Raw genomic sequence first — 15,857 nt, 5'->3', positions numbered from 1 at the left:
AAACCGACTGCTTCCTTTTCGTTTGGAGAATTCGAACAGCTACTCCCCCGCCTCTCTTTGCGGACACGATTGCAGAACCGATCCAATCTTTCCCATGGGCGGGTACTGGCCTTGATGATCCTTGAATAAGCAGAGGTGCAGTACCGATTAGCTGATCCTATCGTTGTGCCTTGCCTTCTGCGCCTTCCAACCACGACTTGCGCCCCCCACTCCCTCCCTTGACTGTGCCTGTGAGAAGCACGAAATGAGGGTACCCGTAATGTGCGGGGTTGAGGAGGAAAGGCGAAGGAATCAGGTTTTGATGCTTCTCCTCGCAGAGGATCACCACAGCGATCCATGCCGCACACCCCACCAAAGCAAAACACGATAGTATATCCAAAAGAGGGAGCGACAGAGAGAGAGGAGGGGAGGGGGGGCAGCGAGCATGTATGAGTAGGGAAGGCGCAGTACGGTCGAGCACAGAAGTTGTGCATCGTAGAGATGTGCGGGCGGCGCTGGGGTACACTTCACCCGTGAGCCTGTACAGCAGAGAGACTCAATGACGTCGCCAGCAAGATAAAACGACATCCAAACACACACTCCGCTACCCACGCAGAACTGCTGCGGCTAACATCGCCGTTGGTGTTGCTTCTCCACCTCCTTCGCGTGTTGAATGGTGCACCAGGTAGATATCCTCCTGGTCACTTCATGGCTGACATCGCACCACAACATTTCTTCCTCGCTCTCTCCCTTATATCCTGTTTGTCGACCTGCGTGACAAACGACAAAAAAGGAGTTGATCAGCACCTGCAGGGACGCCTGCGACCTCCGTGCATCCACACACGCACACGTGCACATACACACATACACACGGTACAGGTACACGAAGGGGATAACAGACTCGAACAAGCAAACAAACTGATGATAAGCGACGCAGAGCTGTGTGAGGTGCGCGCCGCATCCACCGACTATGTGGACGCGGAAACGACCGCTGCAATGGAGAGACCGAGCTGACGTGTGGAGAGCGTGAAACCAGCACGTGGAAACAGTGACGTTCCTTCCCACCTCTCTCTCAGATCACGCGCCTTGACACTGAGCTGCTTCTCTCATGCCCTGCTCGGCAACTACGCGGAGGGCAGCGGTGGCGTGAGTCACTTCGCGGCGGATCTCTTCGCCGAAGTCCAGCACGCTGGCGGCCAGCTTCAACAGCGCGTCGCTGCTGATTGCCCCGGGCGCTGCAGCAGCATCTGCAGCATGATCCGCATCGGCACCAGGGCCGCGGGCCGTTCCGTACTGGCCGTGGAGAAGCTCGCGAAGTCGCTGTTGAAGCTCTTCGGTGGACAAAACAGTGCTCGAGATCCTTCCAGACCACGGGGCGGTGGAGCTGCTAGTGCTGCTGCCGCTTCTCGTACCGTCGCTGCTAGCTTGCTCACGCGTCTTGTGACGGCTGCGCTCACGAGCCTGGCGAATGTGGTGGTGTAGCATGTGAATGAGTTGATGCAGATCACTATAGTAGGACATCATTCGGGTGGACAAGGAGTCTCCGACATCACACACCTGCTGACACGTGTGATCCACGACGCACAGCAGCCGATCACGCGCCTCAGCAAGATCAGCCATCTCTGCACTTGCTTGCCCCTGTTGCTTAATCTCATGAAGCGCGCTGGATGCTGCGCGCTTTCGGTCCTCCGACTCTGACACGCGCTGAGCCATCGCACTGTCGTAGAGGTCCTCTGCCAGCCGAAGGACTTCGCCGAGGGTCTGATGGGCACCGCGCACAAGCTCGTCGTACAGTCGAAAGAGCTGCAGACCTTTTTGGCTGCTGACATGGAGGCGCACCTCGCGGCGCAGGCGATGGTGTTCAGCGTGAATTTCATCCATGCGGGCTTCTTGGCGCGCCCACTCCGAAAACAGCTCGCCCGGCCTCGGCAAAGGTGCGACGCAGCCGCGACTTGTTAGCCGGCTTACTGCGCTGCTTCCCTGGTCATCGAGATTGCCTTCACGGGTTCGCGCGCGACTGGCGAACCGACTCTCACCAGTGGCGCTGCGCCGCGCTTGAGAGGGCTGCTGCGGTTGATTGTAAGTCTGTTGCTGCATGATGCGCAGCCGGTCCTGCAACTTCGCGCGCCAAATCTTGTTGAGTTGAATGAGAAATGGCGAAAAGTGCGACATGGCGGGCAGTTTTGGGTAGTACTTGTTCTTGAATTTCTGCGCCTCCATGAAGACGGCGTACGGGATCCAGTAATGATGTTCCGGCTTACGGCACTCAAGGACGTCGCGCGCAGATGGCAGCCGCTCGCTTAGCTGCGCCGCCTCCTCCAGCTCCAGCAGTTTTATTCGTTTCAGACGAGTGAAGTTGTTCTCTGCCGAGATGATGGAGATCATTTCCTGAGCCCACCGGCCGTTCAGCCAGACATTCTTGGAAAGCGAAGCCGCAACGCCGGCGTAGACGCCATCCTCGACGCCCGTGTCGCCCGCAGAGATACCGGAGACGTTTGTGTCCTGATAGTAGCCAGAAGAGTGGCTCGACGGCCCGGGCCTGTCGAAGCTCATGTCGTCCCCCGCGGCTACAGCCGCAGCACGACGGCGCGCTGGAGAGGCTCCATGACTGCCCGTGCGTCGACTAGGTGACAGCGAGGACGTTCCTCGTCCTCGGTGACTCGTGTCAAAATATCGAGTAGGGTAGCCGAGGAAGACAAACTCGCTGCTCAGTTCATTCCATTGTAGGTAGTCCGACAGGACAGGCACCTCGCTCATCAGTCTCAGCAGACGCGCCATACTGAGGCGCACGGCTTCCACCTCGTCGCGCAGGGCTTCGTTTTCGGTGAGAAGCTCCTTGGCCTTGACCGTCTCGGAGGAGATTCGCCGCCGGCCGCTCAGCTCCAGCTCTAGAAGCTTTGCCTGCTGCTGGCAGCGGTCCTTCTCCATATCCTCCAGACGCGACTGCGACTTGGCCACCTGCTTCTCCATGGAGCGAAAGGTGCGTTGGAGCTCGCTGAGCTTGGCCTCGTAGGCGCACCGACTCTCCGCAAGCGCGGTGGCGTGCCGCTGCTTTTCTTCTTGAAGTGCCTTGTCGCTCGCACGAAGTTGTCGCAACAGATCGTCTGACATGTGCTGCTGCTGCGCCAGCTGCTGCTCCGCCGTCTGCAAGGAATCACGGACAGCGCGCACCTCCTCCTCGGCGGTGCGGCGGGAGTGATGGGCACGCTTCTGCTCCTCCGACAGCTCCGTCATCATGGCCTCTACACGGAGCAGTAGCTTCTCCTCTCGCTCCTGGTACTCTTTCGGTATCCGCGCGACCTCCGCACGAAGACCAGCGAGCTCTTCCTTCAGATGGGAGATGATGTTGTCCCGCACAACGAGCTGCTCCCCTGCGTTCTGAAAAGTGTGATGAATCTGGTGGATCTTCTCATCGAACTCCTTCTCCTTGGTCTGCATGCGCCGCAGAAGGGCGTCGGTGCTCACACTCGGATCGCCCTCCATGTCAAGAAGGAACTTCGCGACCCGACTCTTTTGGCGATGGGATGTGATTTCCGCTGAGGCCGCCGCCACGTCAGCCGCGATGGCGCGCGTAAGCGCAGCATTTTCGCCATATTGCCGAGCGAGAGACGGCCCGGGGTTCGCCGGTGACGATGTGAGCTGCCCATCGCGCCCTGAGGCTCCGTGCCCTGTATATATGTCATCACCTCTTCCTTCGATAACAACGTCGGTTGCACTCACCAGCGAGGGAGATGGGCGGTGTTGGTGGGGGCCGCTGCGTCTCCTGTAAAGGACTTCCTTCGAGGGAACTCGCGCACGGGAGGCGGCAACGGACATCAAAGGTGTGCGCACCCGGCACGAAGATGAGGAAGAGGTGCTGCTACGGTCGCCACCTCTGTGCGGGCCACTTTTGCCGTCCGCAGCGTGGCCATCTGCAGTCGAAGAGGGCTGAAAAATGTCTTCCAAGTCACACCTTCTCTGCTGCCGCTGGTCTGCCGATTGCTCTCCCTGTACTTTCGCGACGGGCCTGGTCTCTGGTACAGACGGTGGGGCAACCCGCGGCGGGGCGTCTATGGAGTCGACATCAGCCATTGATGTGTTCATTGTGAGTGAAGAACAGAGGAGGAGAGCGGTCGAAGCGAGCTAGCACGACTGCCGTGAAGGTACACAATCGCCTTCGCACACAGCAAGGAGCGAAAAGATGAATGACGGTAGCCGTGTGATGTTACCACTTCGTCCACCAACAACGGGAGAGTACGCGTGTTTGTCTTTGCGCGCGCGCGTGTGTGGGGGGGGGCGAGGGGAGCGCAACGAACCTTGATAGGAGCAAGAGGACAGAGCAAACGCACAGACAATGATGTGTGAGATGGTGCAATCTATGCACTTGTGCGGCGAAGACCGTATTGGCGTTGCGGCCGTACGCAAGGTGGTGCGTGGTGTGGATAGGTGCTGGAAACACACAAAGAAAGCTGCTGTCTGCAGCGCGCAGAGGTGCGCAATCCCCCGTGTAGTTTTCTAGCGTGGGTTTGGCTCGAGGGGGGCAGTGAGTGCCACGGCAGCAGTCGAAACACAAAAAAGGAGAAGGATACGATGACGCGGCGCGCCGCCGGCTTCGTTTGAGTTCTATTGAGTTTATGTAAGTGTATATATATATATATATATATGTGTATCTCTATGTACTTGGTGTGAGTCCTTCAACGTATGATGCGAGAGGACGAAGTCACTCAAACGTGTGTAGTGCGGCGGGAGGGAGAAGGGGAGGGGGCGGAGTAGAGATGCAGAAAGCAAAAGGGAAATACTTGCGAGCGTGCTGGGGGCCAGCAGAACGCCCCAGGAGCTGGTGTCCTATGCGAGGAGAGACCACGTAAACACAACACGGGAGAGAGAGTGGTGCATCGAAGAAGGATGGCGAGGCGGCGCTCAACGACGCTCGGCAGAATAAAGGCCCTGAGCATCTGTCGCCGCGGAAGGACGGATCTCACAACAGAGTAGCCGCTCGATTTCCTGATATCTCTTTCTGATGATATCGCTGCAAGCAAGGGAGGACGGCGAGGGAGACGAAAGGCGAGAGACATCCTTCTTTTTTTTTTTAATCCTGCATGCTCTTAGGACAAACAGAGCGGTGCGCAGTAACACAAAAACAACGAAAGCAAAAAAAAAAAGAACTCTAAGCGAAAGTAATACAGAGGGAAGAAACCACAACATAGAAGCGCGCTCGACACGGGCGGCTCGCGGGGACGGCGTGAGGGGGAGGAGAGAGAGAGAGGCCGCCACTGCTGCTGCAGCAGCGGCGGCACGCACACCGGTTGAAGGTAAAGTGCAGATGGGCGCGCGTCAAGGTGTGCGAAGCGTTAGCGTCATCGTGGTGGGGAATAAGTGTGTGCGTGTGCGCGTATGTGCTTCAAGGAGCTGGTGAGCAGAGGCGGGAGAAAAAGACGTGCTCGCGGGCCTTCATCGGTATTTTTGCCGCGTCTCTGCCACACGAAGAGGCTCCAGAGAGACACCGAGGCGCGCTACATGGATGGGGAGTCCACGTCTTTCGTTCCAGAAGAGGCGCTTTCGCTCCACGTGGGGCTCGTCGGCGTGCCCACCTCAGAACTCCTTTTTTGCTCCTGCTCCTTCTTCGCCTTTATGCGCTTCAGTATATTGGCGACATCTTCACGGCGTCTCGAAGCGGCCTCATCCGACACCGGCGGCTCTGTCGGGGTCGAGTTCCGAACGCTGGCCGGGCCCTCTCGACCTCCGCTGCGGCTACGCGGAGTGGAGATGGTGGATGGTGGCGCCTGGGCTGCAACGGGTGGTGCCGATCGCGGTGAGGCGCGTTCCAGGTTTAGCGTGTTCGACTCCGGCGCGTCGACGTTGACCCCGGGAAGGGGCGCGGGTGACGCTCCCTCGTGAGGGCTACTCCGTGGGACGGCGCTGTTTCCTGCGCGCGCAGGAAGCTCACGTGCGTGCACAGGAGCCGCCTGCAGCGGCTCGGCGAGAGGCGAGACCGCACTGCCCACATTTCCAGGTGTGTCGCTGCGCATCACACCTGGTAGGCGCAAAGCTGCCGAGAGCTCTTCTAACGCGTGCATCGGACTTTCGGGCGCTGCTGTGGAGGCGATGCTTGGAAGCCGACTTCCAGGTGTCTCTGACATCGTGTTTGCACTAACCTTGCTGTTGCATCGCAGGGAATCATGGACGTGAGTGACTCCCTCCAATCGGGCCCGTGACGCTTCCGCCTTTTCGGGCACCGGCGAGGTCTTTTCCTCCAGTGGCGACGGCCCTGCAGCCGTCGCCGCAGTGGAGTCGACAGGATCGCCCGGGGTTACAGGATTTGTGCGCATTGCGGCCGGAACAGGTCGCGCCGACGGAGAGGGGCGCTGCGGCTCCACGAGCGCGGGCGTCACCTCTGGGCAAGGGTGTTCACGCGGCAAGCTCGCCGTGAGAGGTCGAGCACCGCTGCGGCTGTGCTGGCCAACGCTGGCGGTGGCACCCACTGCAGCCGCTGGCCCGGGGGTTACGATGCACAGAAGAGGCTGGGCTTCTACCGATGGCGACGAGCCAGTCGAGCGCTGCAGACGCGGAGGGGCAAACGCACCCCCTACTGAGCTCAGACTTGGCCCGACATCAGACGCTGATGGCCGGCGTGGTTGATGCAGCATCCGGTGCGGTGCGCCTGCAAAGCTGCCGCTCAAGGACGACGGGGAGAGCGGGGCGTTGTCGATAGAGGCTACAGAGCCGTCATTGCCCTCCATCGCTCGCGAGTGACCGGCGCCCGACACAGACGCTTCTGCCGGCGACGTGCGCGCCAAGGCATCAACTTCTGGCGCTCCGTGTGCATGCTCCTGCGAAGGTGATGGTCGTACTTGTGGTTGTACCGGCGGCGGTGGCGGTAGCGGCGGTGGCGGCGCCAAAAAACTTAAGGATGGCTCGTCATCTTCGACGACACTGCGAGTGCAAGACGAACTCGGCTTCTTCATCGTTGAGTCCTTCAGAGTCCCACGAGTAACGGCCGGCACAGACGAGGCGGCGGACTGTACCCCTTTTAACGGCGACTCGAGGTGCAGCGAAAGGCGTTTTGCTGCTGCGCCAGCGGACGGCACTCGCTCTTCCAAGTCGGCTTCTTCCTCTTCGATTACGGAGGTGTGATCCGGAGAGACTGAGACGTCCTGCGCCGGTGCCACGGCGGCTGCAGGGGCCCTGCGAGACGAAATGGCAAAGCCATCGCTGAGGAGGTCCACCGCTACGCCAGAGTGTTGCTTCTGCAATGGGATTGACGTTGGCTCGGCGGCCACCTCCTGCACTTCACCACGAGGCGGCTCGCGAAAGAAGAGCGTGGCCTCATTGTCATTGCTTTCGTCGCTTGCCCCACGACGGAGTCGGCCTGTGTGTCGCGGCGGCGCAACAGTTTTTTCTCCATCTCCCGCTTCGAAGCCGTAGCGCGTACCGGAGAGCGAGCCTGGGTGCGGCGTAGAGGACGGACGCGCGGTGGTGCTGCGGTCCTTCGGCCGCGAGCCTAGATGCACCGGCTGTGTGTTTCCGTCGCACACCACTCGAGGCGGGGGTTCGTCCGCAAACGACTGAGAAGGCTTCGGCCGCTCGACGGGAGACGTGATAAGGTCCTCCTCGGCGTGCATCTCAGCCCACACCGCAGGCACGCGATTGGGGGTCGGGGAGCGGAGACGCGACGGCGGCGAAATACTCTCTTGTGTCGCGGGCATCGACCTGTGCTGTTGCTGCACCTGCAGCGGTACGGAAGCATTAGGGCGCGCGGCGGGGGCACCCTCTGTGAGATCCGCCGGCGGTGTAGCGGTGACGGCAAGTGTCGACGGCAGCGATGACTGTTGCACCGTCGCCGTTTGCTGATGAAACGTCTGTTGCGACATGGAGGGGGATGACACGAGCGTGATGGAGGACATGTCGAAGTCGGCGCCGGCACCGTTTCCGCGGATCGGCATCGAGTCGGCCCTAAGGACAGTGTGCGACAGCGCGCAAGTCGGGCTCGACTGCTCGTCAGAGAATGCCACCGCCTCTTCCTCATTCTCTTCTTTGCCGTCTGGCTGCGGCTGCGACGGCGTGGTGGAGAGGCGCAGCGGTCGCGAGACGGACGGCAGCGGGGTGGGTGGCGCCGGCGCCGCTTTGGCCACGGTGGGCCGAGATGTCGAGGTGGTGCTGGGGGCCTCGTTGCCGCCCATGAACGACGTGCTGCAGAACGGCCTGCCATCGGACGCGAGCGGGGCCGGTGGCGGCGAGGCTTCAAGCGCTGAAGGTGCACAGCTGGCCTCTGAGGCGGACGCGGTTGGCGGCACTCGGTTGAGCGGCAAGGAGGTCACTGAGTCAGACGCCGGCCGCCGGCGCACATCGCTGTGTACCATGCCGTTGCTGCCGTCGCGGAGGCTGTGGCTGCCCATCCGCGTTGGGTGCAGCGAGGAGGACACCACCTCCATCTCTACTTCATCATCGTTCGCCAGATCGTCCTCGAGGGCGTCGGGCACCTCACATTCCTCCGCCTCTGCTTCCGCTGTTGGCGGTTGCCCTCCCGCGCGGGGCGGCAGACCCAGTGTGATGGTGGCGCCGCTGGAGGGGCGATTGTGTGGCGTGTCTACCGAAACGTACGCAGCGGCCGAAACCGGCTCTACAATCAAGGCCTGCTCCACGGCACGCAGAACGCGAGCCTTCTTCTCTTGCACGCGGCGCTTTGCCTCCGTCGCTTCGTTAGGGCGGAGCAGCTCGCTCAGCCGCTTCGGCGTGGCGGTGTCGTCAGCGGTGTAGAGAGCTTCGGCTGGGTGGCGGCCACTAGCGATAGCCTGCAGGATTTGGTACCCGTTGCTGTCCCCTATGTTCATCGTGCGCAGGCTTGAGAGAAAGCGTGCTACCGCATGAAAGTCGCGCATCACCTGCCGCGCGAACTGCGCAGATTTCTTCAAAGTTGCGGGATCCGTCGGCGCTGGGCTCGGTAGGGGCTGCAGCGGACTTGCCGCTGCCGCGGCGGCACAGTGCACAGCAGCGCGCTCTTCTGCCATTCTCGAGGACAGATACACGTCCTCTGCGTCTTCGCGGGAGGTGCGCACCATCTCCGAGACGAGCTGCGCATCCTCTTTCACTTCACGTAATTGCTGATACCACAGTCCTCCTACCGTCTGCAAGGCGCTCTTTTCCTGTCGAAGCTGCTCGCATGCCTCACGCGCACGCTCCACCTCCTCGCCGCGCTGTCGGAGGTGCCGTTGAAGCTCGTTGCAGGTGTTCTCCACGTGCTGCAGCCGCATCGAGGCGTGACGCTCCCCCTCCGCATTTTTGAAAAGCAGCCCTTCTGCCTGTGCGGCAAGCTGCGCCATCGCTTGCCGCGCTTCCGGCGGCCAGTGCCGTGTTTCTTCGTCGGGGGGCATGGTGATGTGCGCTGCTGGGCTCAAGTGTGAGGGAGCGACGGTGCCGCCGTCCAGGTTCACGTCGTTTTCTTCGGTGATGCGTCCAGACATCGCCTGGAAGCGTGCTGCAGCCGCAGCCCGCTCCATCTCAGCAAGGCGCTCGTCGAGAAACTGTATCTGCTCCACCGCTGTGTCCAGTTCATTCGCCAGCCGGCTGGCTCGCTCCTCCGCCTCCCGCTGCGCCAGATGCGCCATACCTACCTCTGCCATGGCCGCCTCCACCTCCGCCTCCTTAACCACCAGTCCGTGCTGCACACTGTCCTGCGCCACACGCTCAGCGGTGGCCGTGCGGGTGAGGTGCCCATTCAGCACCACGTTGAGTCGCCGGATTTCGTCCTCGTATACAGCCACCTCCCGCTCCTTGGCGCGAAGTGCTGCCTGCACCCCGAGGGAGGTGGCCCTGTCTTGGTGCTGCTGCTCCACAATCTGCTGAAGCCGACCCACCTCGGCGTTGCACTCCTCCACAAGCATTTCCAGCTGCTCTACGCTGCCCTGAAGCATTTTGCGGTCACTGATGGCCTTCACCAGGTGCCGCGCCAGCGCTTCTGCCTTGGTCTGCGCAGCGTCGTATTTCTGCTGCAGCTGCGCCGCAGCCACCTCGTTGCCGTGCTGCGCTCCCCCAGCGGCTGCTTTGCCGCTTCCGCCGAGCGGGAGCGGTGTGCCCACCGACAGGTCGAAATTGGAGTGCCGCCTTGCTGAGTCTTTATTATGAGGCGGCAGCGTCGTCATCGTGGGCGGAGCACCAAAACTCTGTGTCTGCTTGCTGTCAGACAGGCGGGCCGAGGGAGGGTAGGGGAGTGCTTTCTCAGCTGATTGACCGCCGCCTGCGACGTTAGTTACCACCGAGGACGACGCCCACGGCTGTATCGACGACGAGCGGCTGGTAGCTGGGAACGCGACACCGGCACTGCTCCCTGGTGCGCCGCGGGTGCTTTCCTGCAGCAGTGTCAGCAGCGCCTCCTTCTCGGGTCCTATGTCGAAGTAGTCGCTGTCCGAAGCTGCGACAGAGGCATGCGGTGCTGGGGCGGCTGCCGCGCCATTGACATCCGACTGCGCAGGGAGTGAGGTGCCGCCGTTGCCCCATGCCGAGTCGAGATTGCTTCTGTTCAGGGCGGACAAGGTGCTTCGTTGATGCTTCGCGGAAAGCGCCGAAAACAGAGGCGCCGGCGCACCGCTTCTGTGCCGAGAGGCGCCACATCCGTTTCTAGCTGCTGCATTTCTGAGACTGGGCTCTGGTGGGGGTGAGAGCGAGGAAGACTGTGACTGCTGCAACCCATACGGATGAAGGACCGTCTTCTTGGGCTTCGCCTTGGCCGGTGTCGGTGGAAGGACCTCAGTTACAGAGGGTGCTGAGGAGGTAAAATGGGCAGCTGTCGAACGCCGATGCAATGGCGGCTCCGCCGCGCGAGAAGTTTGTTGCCAGGCGCTGACGCTGCCCTCGGACCTTGCCGCCGCCGGAGCGGAGGTGGAGGAAGCCGTGCCACCGGTTTCAAGCAGTGCAGCTCGAGCGTTCTTCACTCCATCGCGAGATCCCAGCACACGCTGGCGGCTGTAGCTCGCGTAGTCTTTGTGTGCCGGAGCTGAACTGCCAACGTCTCCGTCTGGTTTCGCAAAGTAGCTGCGCAGGCGCCTCTCTTCCGCACTTCGCAGACTCGGTGTCAATGACGCCGTCTCCCATCTGTTTGGAAGCGACTCGTCCTCGGTTCTGCCTTCGTTGTAGCGGGCTGGTGAGGAAAGAGGATCGGTACCAGACACAGGCGGCGGTGGTGGTGGCGGCGGTACCCGGCTTGCGACCTTGACGCCTTCTCTGGTGGCACTCTCGCGATAAGGAACGGAGAGTAGCGGAGCGGCAGATGCCTGAGGGGTGCGGCGCTCCGCCAACGTGACGCCCACCCTTGTGCCTGGACGGGTAATGGAGGGCTTCTGACCTGCGGCCCCGCTCCGATCGTACCCGCTACTGGTGTAGTGACCATCGCGCTGCCCGAGTGCATCGCTGCAGCTCAATCGATGCCTCCATCGCTCGATGACGCGCTCCGTTGAAGTTGTCGACAGGATCGAGTCGCCACCCAGGTCTGTGTGGGCTGTTGGCGGTGGTGGCGGCGGCGGCGGCGGTGGCAGCGGCGGGTCTGCGTTGAGGAAGCTACGCGACCTGCGGTACTTATTTGCCATGCTGGGTTGCACGTTGTGCGAGGCAGCGGCACAACTGTGCGCGCGCGGAGGCGGTGGTGGAAGGTTGTCCGCGACGTCATCCGGAGAGACCAACGGCGGCGCAGATGAGCGTGAGGGCCGTGATGGCGGCGGCGACAAGCCTGCACGCGCGCCGAGTGTCCGCGAGTACAGCACGGAGAAAGGTGAGACCGTGGCCTCTACTGCGTTCGGTGCTGGTGGAGGTGGGGGAGGGATGCCGTGGTGGTGACGGACATCACTGCGCCATAGCCGATCTACCAGGGGGCCGCTGCAGCCCGGGCTGCGGCTGCGACTGCGCTCCGGCGGCGGCGGCGGTGGTGGTGGCGACAGGGGCGCGGGTGCAGCGGGCGGGGAACAGGCGGCGTACGCGCCATAGCCGGCGCCGACTCTCTCGGCTGGCGTGCAAGCGGCGGCCGCGGCGTTCGATCCTGATCTTTTTTCTGCAGCACCCTTTTCACCATGCCACCACGTCTTGGTTACTGGTAGGGACGAAGACATCGCTGGCGCAGATATGGAAGGCTGAATGCTGCCATTTATGGCCGCTGCGTCTGCCCGGCTTCCCTCTTCTCTAGGCCGGCGAGAGGCAGTGTACAACATTGCTCGCGGCGGGGGAGGCGGCTGTGTGGCGGACGCCGTTGGCAGCGGGTACGTCGGTGGCCGATAGCTACTGTCGAGTCGAGTGCGCGGCCGGTCCATAGAAGGATTGCGCGGATTCGACGACGATCCACCACGCAGCAAGGGCGCTGCGGCTACACTGCCGGTGGAGGAGTCTCGGACAATGCTGTTGGGGTCACGAAAGGACTGCACCTCGCCTGTCAGCAAGTCGTCGAGTGGTTCTGCTGCGGCGCTGGGCGAGAAAGGCCTCACATGCAGAGCTGCAGCGCCGGTAAAGCTCCCGGCGCTGCCACCCGCGAACGACCCAACAGACGACGCGGCGGCCGTGTTGTGCTCCTCTAATTGCTGGAGAATTTGCTGATGCTGCTCCTCTTCCCTGAGTGCCTCCTCGCACAGGCGCTTGAGCTGACGCTGCCGCTCTTCCAGCTCTAGCAAACGGGCACGCTGCTCTCCAGAGACAGCCTGGGCCGGAGGCGATTCCATCAGCAGGTGCGGTGAGACGGTGTGAAGCGTACGGCTCCCCCTCTTCTGCTAGGCAGTGCGACAGTAGGTCGCACGTTTAAGTCTGCCTCGCCCACAATGCGGCGTTGAAGCGCTGCCCAAACCAAATACGAAAAAAAAAAGGATGTGGAGAAAAAGCACAGATGTCCTCGTGTGTGTGTGTGATGATGCAAACATGAAAGTTTAAGGGAGAGAGAGAGAGAGCGGAGAAGCCAACATATCCGTTGCGCCGTGTTTTGCCTTTGCGCGTGTGCGCCTCCCTCTCTCTTCCACTCACGTGTGTCTTCTCAGACGGCCTCGGTGGACTAAAAAGAACAAGAGGAGCCACGGAAGGGGAAACCCAAGAAAGCGATACAGAAAGTGGGATGAGTTAGCGATGGTGCTGGTTGCACTACGCACAAAGGCCGGCCCCCACTCTGAGCGTATTATGTTTTGCCTTTTTTTTTCGTGTTTGCGTATGTGAGGCGTGCGTTGTAGTTGCTCGTCTTCGCGTGCTGACCACCCACATATAAACGTGCGTGCAGAGGGAGCGATGAGGCACCTCTTTTTCTCTCGTCCGCTGCCGAGCAACGAGGTCACATCAACGCAGAGGAGGAAGTGGAGATGAGGGAAGGCAGTAGAGTTGGAGAGTCGATCTGACGGCGGAAGGGAAGAGAAAAAGGCGCCGATATGAAAAAATCATGAAGGTCAAGAAAGAGAAGGGGAAAGGGCGGCAGTTCTGCCGAGAAACGATGTGCAGAACGCGGCAGGGGAGGCGAGGTTAACAGGGCAGCGGTGACGCCTTGACGGAGCTTGAATCATTGTAGAGGGTCATGCTCAAATGGCGACGAGGGCGGATCGGGTTGCGACGGGTGAGCCGTCACGGACCATCGTGCGTTTGCTCGCTTTCCGGTTTAGACTCCGCTGACGGCTGCATCACTTACGCACGAGCATATACATGTTCACAAGTGCATGCTGGCGGGGGGTAGAGAGAAAAGACAAACACACATAGCCACCACACACAAACAGACGTGAAAGGTAAGCCTTCTCCCATGGGGCGAAGGAAGTGGGAGCGCAAGCGGGGGGGGGGAGGAGAACGAGGAAGGAGAAGGCTGCAGTAACGGGCACTGCCAGACTCACCGACATCTTTATCTTGTTCGGACTTCGTCTGTACGCTTTTTTTCTTGATGTGTGTTCAACGGCACCGTCTTTTAGTACCTCCCCCTTCCCCTCGCTCTCCTCTCTTGTGGGAGAGGAGAGAGAGAAAGCTCCGAAGAGTTACAGCACATGAATCAGACAAGAAAACACAATCGAAAAGGTATAGGAGCATTTATACCTATCTATGCATACGTATAGATATATAGAACTCTATTCGCTTGCATCGCGAGGGCTGCCAAGACGAAGAAAAAGCACAAAGGGAGGAAAGAAAGAGAAGGGAGGCGAGCGTGCTGGTTGGTGTGCATCTCTCGGGACATGAAGATGCCCCTTTCTCCCCCTTTCATCTCCGCTTGAAAAAGTACCCAGGAGAAGGGAGGGAGGAAAAAGGGCACCCATAACACACACACACATACTGAGACACACATACACCTACCTGCGTGTATGCTATGCATTATCGGAGACAACGAAGTGAAACAACAAAGAAAAAAACAAAGAAGAGGAGAGAGCTCAAGAAGAAGCCTCGTACAGGGATCGGGGGGGCGGGGGGCAGAGGCAGAGGGCGGACAAGGAAAAAGGAGCGGAAAAGCCTCACCATATGGAGCGCAATCGTGAAGTCATAGATCCAAGACGACGCGCGCGCATGAGGGGAGGTAAGCGAAGCCATCTACAGGAGTGAACATTCCACTCTCTCAACACTGTAAAGGGAGAGGGGAGGCTGAACATGAGGAGTAAAGCAGAAGCATGCTTCGTGCAGCTCGGAAGAAGAATACGTTTACACACAGATAAAAGAAAGAGGAGTGGGGCACATGCTTGACACCGACGCTTTACACCACGGCAAACAAAACAACAGTGCGAGAGGCTGACACCCTCAGAGGCACCCCCTCTCACACACGCTCACCTTTAGTGCAAGGAGCAGAGAGGGACGAGGGGACTGGAAAGGCGGGTCGTGGTGGTGCGGTGGATACAAGAGGCAACAGAGGGAATAATAATAACGTCAGAAGCGAAAAGCCGGAAAAAATAGCCAAAAAGGGTAACATGGGCACACGAAGGAGTGCTACATGTATCACGGATCTCTGACACACGTGCGTGGTGTCATGCGCCCCCTCTTTCTTCCGGAAAAGAACAGAAGCCTGAGAGAGGAGAGGCGGCGGAGAGCCAGAAGTAAGCTCCGATTGGGAAAAAAAGAGAGAGCACATGGCACAACAAAATTATCAGGAGATGAAGAAAAACACGCAGAGAGCTGCTCCCTTTTCACCCACAAAACAAAACCGACAACAACGAAAAAGAAGAACCCCCCCAAAAAAGATAACACCAACGAAAAAGAAAGTGACGTTTTCTTTGTTGTCTTGTTTCGTGCCGCCGGCGGTGGACACACGGGGGAGAGGCTGCAATGATGGCGACGATTCCGCTGACCCTGCGCACACCAAAGCATGCCAGAGACGGGACAACATATAACAGCAACAAATATACACACATATATACATATATAGTGGTGCGAGAAGAACGCAAAGGCGAAAAAAGAGAAATACGACAATAATGCTAAGGCAGGCAGTGAAGAGAAGGATGGGTACGATGATGGGTTGAGATGGTAAACAGAACGAGGAGTGAGCAGGCACACAGAGGAGCAAGAAAAAACGGAAAGATCATCGCATATAGAAGAGCGAACCCCCCCAAACAAGGGAGGATAAACAGCCCACCGTTTTCTATATATATTTTTTTTTTTGGGGGGGGGGAAGAGATGGATGGGTGCGTGGGTGGAGAGGCAAGTGCAGAGAGGAGGGGGAAAAAGGTAACCGCTGTTCGTGCACGTGCGTCATAGTGTTTTCCCTCCACCGCTCCTTTTCGCTACCTTTTTCATGCGCTTCTTCGTGCGTGGGCACCATGGATATGACTAATGTACATATTACACGAGAGAAAACGGGGGCGGGCGTGCCCACACCCACACACGCTTGAACAGCGTGGAAGGCAGAGGGAGAGAGAAAAGGGCTTAATGGTCGAAACAAAAAAGTACCATACGGTTAAATAGCCTGCTGNNTTAACNTNANNNCA

General features: G+C 59.7%; 2 protein-coding genes across 2 annotated transcripts; both read right to left on the bottom strand.

Annotated features, from left to right (window-relative positions):
* Positions 1–1,056: 1,056 nt before the first annotated feature.
* On the bottom strand, positions 1,057–3,417 carry LINJ_34_0650 (conserved hypothetical protein; the record flags this gene model as incomplete). Its single annotated transcript, XM_001468415.1, has 1 exon — positions 1,057–3,417. The coding sequence occupies one exon, from the start codon at positions 3,415–3,417 to the stop codon at positions 1,057–1,059; it is 2,361 nt and encodes a 786-aa protein (XP_001468452.1).
* Positions 3,418–5,471: 2,054 nt separating this feature from the next.
* On the bottom strand, positions 5,472–12,653 carry LINJ_34_0640 (conserved hypothetical protein; the record flags this gene model as incomplete). The annotated part of the gene is made up of 1 exon (XM_001468414.2): positions 5,472–12,653. One exon carries the CDS (start codon positions 12,651–12,653, stop codon positions 5,472–5,474), a length of 7,182 nt encoding a protein of 2,393 aa, XP_001468451.2.
* Positions 12,654–15,857: the final 3,204 nt, after the last annotated feature.

Source organism: Leishmania infantum, chromosome 34 (assembly GCF_000002875.2).
Source record: "Leishmania infantum JPCM5 genome chromosome 34".
In the NCBI taxonomy this organism is placed as follows: Eukaryota; Euglenozoa; class Kinetoplastea; order Trypanosomatida; family Trypanosomatidae; genus Leishmania; species Leishmania infantum.
Note: the sequence above shows the minus strand (reverse complement) of the source record. Positions and strands in the feature narration are given on the sequence as shown.